A 14,819-nucleotide genomic window follows, 5' to 3' on the forward strand; every position below is an offset into this window, starting at 1 on the left:
TTGGACGATTTATTTATTTAATTCAATGAATTCCATTACTTCTTCTTAGCACTCTCCATTTTTCCCGTTCCAATGGTTGGAAAGCAAAGTAATGTCGATCTCCAGCTGTAAGCCGATGCTAGTGAGTAAGACCAGATGTTTTGGGCGGATCTTACAGAGTTCACTGTGGCATTTGATATACCAACCAATGGTGGGGATGCTCGTAATTCAAAAACCATAACAATTAGTCAAGACACAGCTCTTCTAAAAACACTCAAGTTGAGGTACCACTAGTGTTGTCCGGATACCAATATTTTGGTACCGCTACTGGTACCAAAATGTATTTCGATACTTTTCGGTACTTTGATACTTTTCGATACTTTTCTAAATAAAGGGGACTACAAAAAAAATACTTTAATGGCTTTAGTTTAACAAAAAACCTTAGGGTACATTAAACATATGTTTCTTATTGTAATCAAAGAACAATTTTGTCCTTAAATAAAATAGTGAACATACGAGACAACTTGTCTTTTAGTAGTAAGTAAGCAAACCAAGACTCCTAATTAGTCTGCTGACATATGCAGTAACATATTGTATAATTTATCATTCTATTATTTTGTGAAAATTATTAAGGACAAGTGGTAGAAAGTTAATTATTAATCTATTTGTTCATTTACTGTTAATATCTGCTTACTCTATAAATAAAGTTGATTTGATTTGATTTGATACTTCCTTTTTCAACATGTTCTATCTACACTTCTGTTAAAAAGTAATAATAATTTATTCTTGTGTTGTTTGATACTTTACATTAGTTTTAGATGATACCACAAATTTGGGTATGATTCCAGTACCAAGTAGTTACAGGATCATACATTGGTCATATTCAAAGTCCTCATGTGTCCAGGGACATATTTCCGGATTTAATAAACATTATATAAATAAATAAAAAACTACAAAAGATTTTGTGATGCTAAAAAATATTGACGTAATCATAGTAGTATCGACTAGATACGCTCCTGTACTTGGTATCATTACAGTGGATGTCAGGTGTAGATCCACCAATGGCGTTTGTTTACATTGTGACGCCGGTGAGCTACGGCGTGTAGTGAAGCATGTTTAGCTATTCCTCGTCCTGCAGGGATGATACTTGTAAGAAACTTACTTTATTTATCACCATGGAGGCGAGGATTAGTAAATTAGAAGTAGCTAAAACACTGCAGACTGCGGCTGGACTTTAGCCGCTAGCGAGCTAGCCATGTCTTAAAGCACCTCTTTCTGAGGGAGTTATAACCAGTCTTGGGTTAGTTACTGAAAACTAGTAACTAGTTACAGTTACTTTATTTCAAAAGTAACTCAGTTACTAACTCAGTTACTTACACCAAAAAGTAATGCGTTACTGTGAAAAGTAACTATTTAGTTGCTTCTTTTTTTCCCCTTTTTTTTTTAAGGCTCCCATTAATGCCCTTTCAGCCTTCATTTCAGTACTGTTATTGCACTGGAGAATAATACAATCTGTTGATCAACTTGACATGCATTTGCATCACTGAACTCAGAAAGCAATGTGGTCTACGTACAACCCACAAAGACAAAGATATGTTTCAAAGGGCTAATTTATTTCAGGCCAGAACAAATTGACAAAACTATTTTAAATAGCTGCAACATAATGGCACTTTAACTTTAACTTTAAGTAGATAGGATTTTTGATCCAAGACACAACTTACATTAAACGAAAATGTTATTTTCTTTGTGCTCGACAAAAGAAAAGTATTGAGAATGTCTCCATGTTAAGAAACTCGACTTCTGGCTTCACCATGATGTCTTGTTAGTTGTTATGCGTGTGTGTGTGTGTGTGTGTGTGTGTGTGTGTGTGTGTGTGTGTGTGTGTGTGTGTGTGTGTGTGTGTGTGTGTGTGTGTGTGTGTGTGTGTGTGTGTGTGTGTGTGTGTGTGTGTGGCCCTTTAAGATATGACAGCATGTGAGGTGAGTGATGTCAGTGAGTGAGTGGGCGAGAGAGGTGAGGGACCGGCAACAGTGAGTGCTTGCAGGTGCTCTAGCTTGGTGGATGGCTGCGTCCAATAAAGTCACAAAGTTGCAACAAACCGCCGGCCTCGTCATTCACCCTCAGCTGTAAAGACCCACTTCCGAGTAAAGTGAATGTTGTTAGCCCCGAAGTACAAAGGCCCTGGAGGAAGGTCTCCCCTGCCCCCTCAACTACGGCCCCCACCCAAACAAAGCACGCCTCTTCTTTTCCTTGTGACACAGAAGGAAGACACCGCAACGCTGCAATAAAACACACTCAGATCTTCTGTTTCTAGCCGATACTATATAAAAAATAACGTAAAATAACGCAGTAACGCATCATGTAGTAACGGTAACTGAGTTACTGAATATAAAAAATAACGCGTTAGATTACTAGTTACCGCCGAAACTAACGGCGTTACAGTAACGCGTTACAAAGTCCCAACACTGGTTATAACTTCACCTTTATCGTTAGTTTTTAAGCCAAAATGCGTCCATTCTCCCTTTTCTGTCTACACACTGTGTCTGCTTGTAAGTACTCCGTGATTGTGCGCTGCCGAACATGCTCGTTTTCTCGTAAACCAGCAATGTCACGACATGACGACGACGGAGGGGCGGGGTATGGAGGACCGGTACTTTTTAGAGGCGATATAGTACTGAATATGAGTCATTAATATCGCGGTACTATACCAATACCGGTATACCGTATACCACTATAAATCCTGTTTTTAATATTCATGAAACAGCAGCAGGTCATAGGTTACTGTCGGAGGCAGATATTTACATATATCCGTATTTAAAGTTAAAGTTAAAGTACCAATGATTGTCACACACACACTAGGTGTGGCGAGATTATTCTCTGCATTTGACCCATCACCCTTGATCACCATCTGGGAGGTGAGGGGAGCAGTGGGCAGCAGCGGTGGCCGTGCCCGGGAATCATTTTGGTGATTTAACCCCCAATTCCAACCCTTGATGCTGAGTGCCAAGCAGGGAGGTAATGGGTCCCATTTTTATAGTCTTTGGTATGACTCGGCCGGGGTTTGAACTCACAACCTACCGATCTCAGGGCGGACACTCTAACCACTAGGCCACTGAGTAGGTGGTAGTTTAAGTGTTACTTCTTTAATTTCATAGTCATATTACAAAACAGCTAGTGTTTTTCTTCCAATTGTGGTCTTTTGGTTGTCTGCAAATACTGTGTGCTAACCTTGGGTATGGAATGTAAGAAAGAGAGATACTCCTTCTTATCTATTCTTCTGTCCAGATGCGGAGGACAATGGGCATGTGTTTAGGCTGGAAAGACAAGACAACGAGGGTGGGAGGGAGAGAGACTTTATAGAAGAGAAGGTTTCCATTTTTTAAGGCAGACTATCTTAGCTGCGCGATTGAATGTTCTATGCTGGACTGGTCTCATCATATTTGCAAAGCTTTGCAAATATATGACAAAATACCTATTCTGTCTCTGGTGGTTCTTTTACTCAGCTTTAAGTGTCGTAAAGAGCTTGGGAGCGACGACCAGAAACTTGAATTCCCTGGGAGGAACAACTGGTCCAAACGCAACATTACACAGGCGGGGATGCCTTTAACTAAAATTGTTGTTTGCAATTTAAAGCATAACAAATAGCCCAAGAGACAGCTCTTGTCTCAAAACACTCTTAAGTTGAGGTGCCACTCTACATTTACATGTGTAACATATACTTCTAACTCAGTTGCAACAAAAGTAAAAACAGAGCTCTTTACAAATGTCTAAATCTACTCTCAGCAGCACATTCTATTAGTGCCTTGCTAACATAAAAACATAGCGTGCATTATTTATATGGCAATGACCTCAATGAAAAGCCCCCATTCCTCTCTTTTCCCGCTTTAAAGCCCCAACACCAATGCCAGTGCTTGTGAAAATAAATCCGCCACGAGTGTGCGCCTTTAATGATGCAACTCGAATGCAGCTGCACACGCAAATCAGTGAGGTGTAATTACGGGATCCGAAAACATTCGAGCCCCCGTATACAACATGGAGAAAGGGGAAGTCATAAGCTGCGCTGACAGAAAGCCTGAGAGGTCTCAATAAGCCCAATCCTCTCCTGCTGAATAGAACACAACTTGAGTGAGTCCTGTAGCAAAGGTAAGAAGGTCTGCCAACTCAATCACTTTGGGCTTGCATATGCACTCAGGGAAGAGCACGTTGAAGATTATAGACTGGGAACAATTGGAGAAAGCGTAAGAAGAAGAGAAGTATGACACAGAGGAAGACAGGTGGAGGAGGGAAAGGTTCCATTTATTGGCTGGCAGCTTCTTCAATATGTCAGGAGAGGAGCTGCATCTTTTCTCCACCAATAAGGCAGAGAATTTCCAAGACATGTCCATGAGTAGGGCTGCACAATTAATCACATTTTAATCACAGTTTTGCTGTCACTATTAGTGTTGTAACGATACCAATATTTTGGTACCGGCACCAAAATTATTTAGATACTTTTCGGTACTTTTCTAAATAAAGGGGACCACAAAAAATGGCATTATTGGCTTTATTTGAACAAAAAAATATTATGGTACATTAAACATATGTTTCTTATTGCAAGTTTGTCCTTAAATCAGTGGCCTAGTGGTTAGAGTGTCCGCCCTGAGATCGGTAGGTTGTGAGTTCAAACCCCGGCCGAGTCATACCAAAGACTACAAAAATGGAACCCATTACCTCCCTGCTTGGCACTCAGCATCAAGGGTTGGAATTGGGGATTAAATCACTAAAATTATTCCCGGGTACGGCCCCGCTGCTGCCCACTGCTCCCCTCACTTCCCAGGGGGTGATCAAGGGGATGGGTCAAATGCAGACGACAAATTTCACCACACCTAGTGTGTGCGTGACAATCATTGGTACTTTAACTTTAACTTAAATAAAATAGTGAACATACTAGACAATTTGTCTTTTATTAGTAAATAAGCAAACAAAGGCTCCTAATTAGTCTGCTGACGTATGCAGTAACATATTGTGTCAATTATCATTCTATTATTTTGTCAACATTATTAAGGACAAGTGGTAGAAAATTAATTATTAATCTACTCGTTCATTTACTGTTAATATATGCTTACTTTCTCTCTAAACATGTTCTATCCACATTTCTGTTAAAATGTAACAATCACTTGTTGTTTGATACTTTACATTAGTTTTGGATGATATCACGATTTTGGGTATCTATTTGATACCAAGTCGTTACAGGATCATACATTGGTAATATTCAAAGTCTTCATGTGTCCACAGGGCATATTTCCTGAGTTTATAAACATAATATACAATTTTTTTTAACAAAAGAAGATGTGATGCCAAAAAATATTGACGTAATCATAGTAGTATCGACTAGATACGCTACTGTACTTGGTATCATTACAGCGGATGTTAGGTGTAGATCCACCAATGGCGTTTGTTTACGGTTGTGGCAGACCAGTACTTTTTAGAGGCAGTATAGTACCGAATGTGATTCATTAGTATCGCGGTACTATACTAATACCGGTATACCGTACAACCCTAGTCACTAAAGTAAAGGAGGGTCACCGTCGGTGATATTAACAATAAAAAAAAACAGTCTTTGCTGCATATGAAGTCAAGAACTTTCACAGACCCGGCGGCAAAAATGCAACAGCGGCTTGTCTTGAAGCACCGTGAGGTGGCTGCCGCCCACGCCGCAGGCCATTGTATAATGGCACAGAGCTCAACGACTACACAGACCACCTCGCCGGCCAGTATTAATGAGCTGCTGTAGCCGGTCGCCTCGTTTCACTTCTGCGGAGTCCTCAGCACGCGTCAAAGGCCGCGCCAGCACAACACGATGTTTTGTTTTGTCTCGCTGGAGTCCCGCTAGCCCGACTAACGGCTAACCATCGAGTCTGGAGACACTTTTCTGTCGAATGCCAACACTGCGAGACGTGCTCGCCATTGGAATTCATGCACCCCCTGCATCTGTGCATGTTTATGAATGTAGGGAATGCAAAAATGTAATTGCGCATTGAAGAACCAATTCACGTGAGTACAATTGTTACACTAAAAAACGCTGTATTTTTGTATTTTGTCATTTAATACAGTGGTCCCCAACCACCAGGCCGCGGCCCGGTACCGGTCCGTGGATCGATTGGTACCGGGCCGCACAAGAAATAAAAAAATTTTAAAAAGTAGTTAAATCAACATAAAAAAACACAAGATACACTTACAATTAGTGCACCAACCCAAAAAACCTCCCTCCCCCATTTACACTCATTCACACAAAAGGGTTGTTTCTTTCTGTTATTAATATTTCTGGTTCCTACATTATATATCAATATAGATCAATACAGTCTGCAGTAGAGATGTCGATAATATCGGCCTGCCGATATTATCGGCCGATAAATGCGTTAAAATGTAATATCGAAAATTATCGGTATCGTTTTTTTTTTTTATTATCGGTATCGTTTTTTTGTTTTTTTTGTTTTTTTGTTTTGTTTTTATTAAATCAACACATAAAAAACACAAGATACACTTATAATTAGTGCACCAACCCAAAAAACCTCCCTCCCCTATTCACACTCATTCACACAAAAGGGTTGTTTCTTTCTGTTATTAATATTCTGGTTCCTACATTATATATCAATATATATCAATACATTCTGCAAGGGATACAGTCCGTAAGCACACATGATTGTGCGTGCTGCTGGTCCACTAATAGTACTAACCTTTAACAGTTAATTTTACTCATTTTCATTAATTACTAGTTTCTATGTAACTGTTTTTATATTGTTTTACTTTCTTTTTTTATTCAAGAAAATGTTTTTAATTTATTTATCTTATTTTATTTTATTATTATTTTTTAAAAGTACCTTATCTTCACCATAGCTAGTTGTCCAAATTAGGCATAATAATGTGTTAATTCCACGACTGTATATATATGTTGATATCGGTATCGGTTGATATTGGTATCGGTAATTAAAGAGTTGGACAATATCGGAATATCGGGTATCGGCAAAAAGCCATTATCGGACATCCCTAGTCTGCAGGGATACAGTCCGTAAACACGCATAATTGTATTTTTTTATGACCAAAAAATAAATAAAAAATTCAATTACCCCCACCCCCCGGTCCGTGGGACAAATTTTCAAGAGTTGACCGGTCCGCAGTTACAAAAATGTTGGGACCACTGTTTTAATATACGAGTCATACACTACAAACAGTCAAATGTATGATTAAGTCAAGCTGGGGTGTCCAATTAACGTGTTGGCTACACGCGGAACGTTAAACAAATATAAATAGAGCTAAAGGCGTCAAGTAAAGAGAAAAAGATGAAAAGCTAATACTAATAATGAACAAACACACAGCAATGTGTCTTTAAATATATATATCGATAACGTTAATCTAGCACTTTAATTCATTACAAATTACAGGATGACGCCACGTTTATGCAGCCCCCAGCACCTCCCCACCGCCGGGACTCCATTACTGCAAGTAGATTTCTGACCCGAGGGAAATACTCTGTTTGACCTAACATAATAAATAATCGTGATTAATAATTGTGATGTCAAAATTAATCAAAATTATCATGATTATAATTTTAGCCATAATCATGCAGCCATATCCATAAGCATATATGCTTACTGTATGTCAACTTTTACAAAAAATATTAGTGACTCAATTAGACATAGGGCTGGGCGATATGGACGAAAAAGTACATCTCGATATGTTTTTACTTAAACTCGATATTCGACATATATCTCGATATATTTTCCGGTGAAAATATTTATATGAAGATACTAGAGGTGTGGGAAAAAAATCGATTCGAATTCAAATCGCGATTCTCACCTTGTGCGATTCAGAATCAATTCTCATTTTTAAAAAAATCTATTTTTTTATTTTTATTTATTTTTTTATATTAATTTCTTTTTTTTTTTTTCAAATTAATCAATCCAACAAAACAATACACAGCAATACCATAACAATGCAACAGCAACACTCAGAACTGCAATAAACAGAGCAATTGAGAGGAGACACAAACACGACACAGAACAAACCAAAAGTAGTGAAACAAAAATGAATATTATCACCAACAGTATCAATATTAGTTACAACTTCAACATAGCAGTGATTAAAAATCCCTCATTGACATTATCATTAGACATTTATAAAATAAAAAAAAGTATAGTGTCACAGTGGCTTACACTTGCATCGCATCTCATAAGCTTGACAACACACTGTGTCCAATATTTTCACAAAGATAAAATAAGTCATATTTTTGGTTCATTTAATAGTTAAAACAAATTTACATTATTGCAATCAGTTGATAAAACATTGTCCTTTACAATTATAAAAGCTTTTTACAAAAATCTACTACTCTGCTTGCATGTCAGCAGACTGGGGTAGATCCTGCTGAAATCCTATGTATTGATTTTGAATCGAATCGCGACCCCAAGAATCGATATTGAATCGAATCGTGGGACACCCAAAGATTCACAGCCCTAGAAGATACTAATTTTTGAGCGAAATTCACTGAAATTGAAGTGAATGACAACTGTACTGTAAACAGTCAGTGGCACTTTTAATAACCCAGTTAGTCAAGATGGGTATTAACAGCACAGAAAAAAAACAGTTTAAGTAGCACAGAATTAAATAACATAAATAAAATAGAAAAATATTCTTTCTACGTCAAATAAACAACATAGCTGTGCGACTACGATCTTTGTTTGTTTCAAAATGATTCAACTATTCAATTTTGAAATACAAAGAGTAGACATAATGAACGAAATGTCAGCTAGTGTCCAATGAAAATGAGATGTAGCATTTAGACAGGCTATACTCTTGCAAAAGTCATCACGTCTGCCAAAATCATGTGTTCTTAAATGTGTATTCTACCTCTTCTAAGTTAAAGTTAAAGTTAAAGTACCAATGATTGTCACACACACACTAGGTGTGGTGAAATGTGTCCTCATTTGTCCACATTTGACCCAGCAGCAGTGGCCACGCCCGGGAATCATTTTGGTGATTTAACCCCCAATTCCAACCCTTGATGCTGAGTGCCAAGCAGGAAGGTAATGGGTCCAATTTTTATAGTCTTTGGTATGACTCGGCCCGGGATTTGAACTCACGACCTACCGATCTCAGGGCGGACACTCCAACCACTAGGCCACTGAGTAGTTTTGATTGGTGCTTACATGGTAAACAACTCAAATGAATGTTTTATACAGACGCATACAATTGTCCAAATGTGGCCAAATGGTTTCCTGGACGTCGTTTACATCGCTAAAAGAAAAATCTAAAGAAGAGAATCCCTCTGGCATCTTCCACTATTTTTTTTTTAATATATAAATCGCCCGCTTGAAAATTCTCTCTTCTCTTCTACGACTCTCTCGTCGTCATTTGGGATGTCTGTTGTGACTTCCCTTCCTGGTTCCGTGACCCGCCCTATCTTGCCTCTGATTAGCCTAATCTCAACCAATCGTGACTCATCATAGTAAACAACCAACCAATCACGGATGTTGTTATACGTGCAAGCCCGTCTTGGAAGGAGGAAGGGGAGGGGTTTAGTAGCCCGTGGAAGGGAAGCGGGGGAGTTTGATTGATTGATCGATTGAGACTTTTATTGGTAGATTGCACAGTACAGTACATATTCCGTACGATTGACCACTAAATGGTAACACCCGAATACGTTTTTCAACGGCGTCCACGTTAATCAATTCATGGAGAACAAGGAACACAACAAATAAGCGGCGTTTGGTCATTTTAACGTGAAATAAATTACATTGATATTACAATATTTTCTTAATTCATATCTTGTTTAAAAAGATATCGATATATCTTACAAACTCGATGTATCACCCAGCCCTAATTAGACACAATAAATCTGCCAAACCTGGTTTACTTAAGTGTTGCCTTTAGCCTATCAAAAGTGCTTGGCAATCAGAAGTGAGTCAATAATTGAATCCCTCTTTAGCGCTACAGTACAACTCCTATTCAATTGCGCTGTGTAGTAACATTTTGCAGGGCATGGAGCACAGACCTGACAAGCTACAGTGCAACCTTTTGGGAAAATAATAATACATCTGTGATAGGAAATCTAAGCATGAAATAATTGGTGTCATCTCCTTCCTTTTGTTCACCTTCTACAGAGCTAATTGCTCCAAAACTGAAGGTCCTGCTCCACCATGTATAAGACTCTATGACAGCACTGATTCCGACTCCTTAACTTCTTGTCAGCCTTAATGACCTCCAAAGTTTTCACGGTGAGGGTTGTTTCTTTCTCTCGTGACAAGCAACTAGCAGAAATGATGTTAATTAGAAACCTAATTAGCCAGCCATCTTGTATAATTGGGATTCGGGAATGTTTGTCATTCCTGTGATCATAAAAGTGGCAGCCACGTCCACGAAGGAGAGAAGTCAGAGAATGTCAACCTTTGGCTTACCGTAAACATTTGCCATAAGGGCGTTGAAGTGTGTGTGTGTGGGGGGGGGGGGGGGGGGGGGAGTGTTGCTTGAATCTAATTAAGAACATTGAAGACTAACTTTAGCCCCTTTCCAAAATGCAAAATGGTTCGTTCCACCTGGATACCAGCAAACCTAGCATTGAACACTGAACTCAACACAGACGTCATGACGTCATCAAAGCTCACACAGGATCAACGTTTTTGGAACAATGACAGTGATAGCAAAAAGGTAAAAATATTATAAACCTTCCATCTGTCGCAGTATAGGAGGAAGTTATGTACAAAGTTCACTTCTGCATCGCTCAAAGACCCTCGATTAAAGATAAAGTCTAGTTATCACTAGAGGTCCACTAATAGTAACTAAATCATAATAATGTACTACCACGATTCGTATTATCCACTGATGATAATAAATAAACATAAATCAGCTTATCTCTTCTTTACACTTTGAAGTAAAGGAAAGCTTGACATTTTTATTATCATATTCTAGGGCAGTGTTTTTCAACCACTAGTGTGCCGTGAGATACAGACTGGTGTGCCGTGGGAGAAGATCTAAATTCACCTATTTGGGGTAAAAAATATTTTTTGCAAACCAGTAATTATAGTCTACAAATGATGTGCTGTTGTTGAGTGTCGGTGCTGTCTAGAGCTCGGCAGAGTAACCGTGTAATATTCTTCATATCAGTAGGTGGCGGCCAGTAGCTAATTGCTTTGTAGATGTCGGGAACAGCGGGAGGCAGCGTGCAGGTAAAAAGGTATCGAATGCTTAAACAAAAAACTAAACAAAAGGTAAGTGCCCCTAAGAAAAGGCATTGAAGCTTACGGAAGGCTATGCAGAACAAAACTGAACTGGCTACAAAGTCAACAAAAACGGAATGCTGGACGACAGCAAAGACTTACTGCGGAGCAAAGACTTACTGAGGAGCAAAGACGGCATCCACAATGTACATCCGAACATGACATGACAATCGACAATGTCCCCACGAAGAAGGATAAAAACAAAGTAGATGCGGGAAATATCGCTCAAAGGAAGACATGAAACTGCTACAGGAAAATACCAAAAAAAGAGGAAAAGCCACCAAAAGAGGAGTGCAAGACAAGAACTAAAACACTACACACAGGAAAACAGCAAAAAACTCAAAATAAGTCAGGGCGTGATGTGACAGGTGGTGACAGTACACCTACTTTGAGACAAGAGCTATATTTATGCATGCTTGGTTATGCTTTAAAGTCATATCCAACAATTGCAACAATGACTTTTTACTGTCAACTGAGTTTATGATTTCTGCTGGTGGTGTGCCTCCTGATTTTTTCAACGCAAAAAATGTGCCTTGGCTCAAAAAAGGTTGAAAAACACTAGGAAATATGGGCAAGATATATAACTAATTAAAAGGGTTTTTAGCTACGTTTTGGATATGATAATCTTTAAAAAGGCAAAAAGCAAATTTTTTTTAACGTGTAAAACGCTGGTTTCAACCAAATCCATGCAATAATTAGTTTTTTAGTGTATGCAAACGTGTATATGAGGCGACGACATTGGGTTTAAGGTTGAATGGTGTATGGGGGCCCATTACATTATCAGTCACATATTCCGGAGTGATAGGAACAAAATAAAAATATATTTCGTCAAACAATGAAATATAAGCGTACGAAGACCGAAATTGTTTCCATCTGATTCGTATTTGGATGAAACCTGGTGTAAATTTAGAGCTTTGTAATGCTGCGTTGATATCGAATATTTCATTTTAATTAAGTGAGCTTTGGCAGAGACTTACCCATTATTACATGTTTGGCATAAAGGATTCTCACCAAAATATATGGGAAAATACTGAATCATAAAAAATTCCAGGCTGGTATGTTAAAACCTTGAAGTTGCACAGAAAGCCGTAAAAAGCAAACCGCCATACAATACAGTAAGGCAACATAAGAAATGTAGATGATGTTACGTCTGTGCTTACCTTCCAGCCACTGCCCGCCTCTCTGTAGTAGGGGAAGTTGTCACAGATCCACTGGTAGATCTCACTGAGAGTCATGCGTTTGCGAGGAGAACCATTGATGGCGAAGGTGATGAGGCTGGCGTAGCTGTACGGCGGTTTGCCGTCCCTGTGTTGACTACTTTCCTCCTGGTCCAACGTTGTTCCTGGTTCCAGGTGTGTGATTTTCTTTCCTGGCCCATGAAGTCCGTGATGATGTTGACTGTGATGGTGGTGGTGGTGGTGATGATGGTGATGTTGTCCGTGAAAGTGGCCGTGGTGAAGCCCCCCCACGTCTCTGTCGGTCTTCTGGATAGTCGCCCTCATGCCCAACTGTGGAAGCCAGTCCATTGATGTCAGGCTACTTTCCAGCTCAGAGGTCATAGTGTTTTTGGTAGTCGAAAGGTTGAAGGGAAAGGTGAGGGGCTCTCGAGACGTAGCTTTATGGACGCTCTCCTTATGGGCTCAGTGAATGTGTGTTGTGCAGCAACCGTGGCTCACATCTGCATGATCAAAACAAAAGCAGGGTTTTTGATATGAGGAAACCTTGACTTCATGACAAGCAACTGGAGTGACACTAGCAAAACTATCCTGATCAGCACAAGAGGTGGGGGAAATATTAGTCATATGGTGCGTTCCAGTTGTACTGGGAAGTCGGAATTTCTTAGTTCCTAGTCGGAAATTACAACTGGAATGCCTCCCAAAGTCTTACTTCTGACTCGGTAGGTCGTAGAGTCCTCACCACTGGCTTCAAAAATGGCTTCTCTGATTGTAAACAACAAAAAAAAGCTTATGTGATATCCGTTATTAGCACCTTTGACAGTGTTTTGTCGCACTAAATCAGCCATATATGATGTATTGTTGAACATACCGTATTTTCCGGACCATAGGGCGCACCGGATTATAAGGCGCGATGGTCTATTTTCGGTCATTTTACCTAAATCAATAATGGAGCAGCATCGCCTCATCCGGAAACAACAACAACAAATGTGTCTCATGAAAAACCGTCAGAACGGTTCCTTGGGTGAATAATGTAAACTCACTACACCGGTATGTTTTAGCGCTTTCATGGCGAGTTTACTGACAGATATAAGTAAGAACTTTACACTACTTTATATTAGAAATGGCAACAGCGGAGAATGAATGTCCCATAACAAGAAGATAGAGAAAAAAATTAAGCTTATCGACTACGGTGTCGGCACAGACTACAGAGGCGGACGCGCACAATTTTTCAGGATTTATGCAGATCCCAAATACAGATCAGCAGGTATCAGAAGGTAAGAAAAGTTGCTTTTGCATAATATTGCGAAAACAAAACGTCAGATAATATGTCTTACCTTATACACACACCATAATAATACTCGGTGCGGCTTCATAGCTTACCAAACTCGTACTAAAACATTTTGATAGATTTTTGAGCACCATGTGTAATGTTCTATATTTTCAATGGAACATATAAAATATTGGTGTTGTTTACTTGAGTCATATTGCCATCATATTGCAGTCTACACGTATCTCTTATGTTTGACTGCCATCTACTGGTCACACTTATCATTACACATACCTGCCAACTTTTGAAATCAGAAAAACCTAGTAGCCAGGGTCCAAGGGCCGCAGGCCCCGGTAGGTCCAGGACAAAGTCCTGGTGGAGGGTTCAGGGCTTCGCCCCCTGACGCAAAATGATTATTAGCATTCAGACAGGTTAAAATGTTGCTAAAACCATCACTTTTCTATCAGTCACAGTGACTTTTCAAAACAAAAATATTACAGCAAAAATCATATGGGTTGATTGGCATGTTTATTCTGTAAGCTAACTTCAATAGTTTGAAATTATTTTGACAGTTAATGCCAGTTATCCTGTCAACCTTTCACAAGACTTCAATTTGTTAATTGAAAGTATAAACAGTATAAACACTTTTTACAGTAAACAAATGGTAAAACAGTACTAAACAATTCCATTAAAAAAAAAATTGGTGTCATTATTAACTTTCTGTCCAAGCTTGTATAATCTACTGCCTTGTTCAATTGTAAAAAATATTCTCTGCCTAAAATTCACATTTCTATCACAATTATCATACTGTAAACATGGTAAGCTAACTTCATTAAAATTAATAGTCCTGTCAATAGCATGGAATTACAATTCAAATGTAGTTTTTTTGTAAACCTTTCAAAAGAATTCAAAATATGAAAAATTAATGAAAATTAATTTAAGCCATCAGACACTTGAAAAGTGGCACATCACATCTCTAATGTAATCATTTGAACTTTTCAACAGAAATAGCACTGCAAAAATATTAAGGACATACTTCTGTATTTTGGTAGTTATGCTGTCAACATTTAACAAGATTTCTTCAACTTGGACTTGAAAGCATAAATAGTATAAACACTTTTAACAGTATGTCGTGCTGTGAAATAC

At 38.8% G+C, this 14,819-nt stretch overlaps 1 protein-coding gene across 3 annotated transcripts in view; it reads right to left on the bottom strand.

Moving 5' to 3' along the window:
• Positions 1–14,819, bottom strand: part of LOC133616582 (forkhead box protein J3-like) — a 202,263-nt gene that overhangs the window by 129,462 nt on the left and 57,982 nt on the right. For all 3 annotated transcript variants that reach the window (XM_061976052.2, XM_061976044.2, XM_061976036.2), the window contains one exon: positions 12,389–12,906. In XM_061976052.2, coding sequence (XP_061832036.1) covers positions 12,389–12,787 — 399 coding nt within the window. In that variant the 5' untranslated portion in view covers positions 12,788–12,906. The remainder of the gene's footprint in view (positions 1–12,388; positions 12,907–14,819) is intronic.

The sequence above is a fragment of the Nerophis lumbriciformis genome, linkage group LG01, assembly GCF_033978685.3.
Source record: "Nerophis lumbriciformis linkage group LG01, RoL_Nlum_v2.1, whole genome shotgun sequence".
In the NCBI taxonomy this organism is placed as follows: domain Eukaryota; kingdom Metazoa; phylum Chordata; class Actinopteri; order Syngnathiformes; family Syngnathidae; genus Nerophis; species Nerophis lumbriciformis.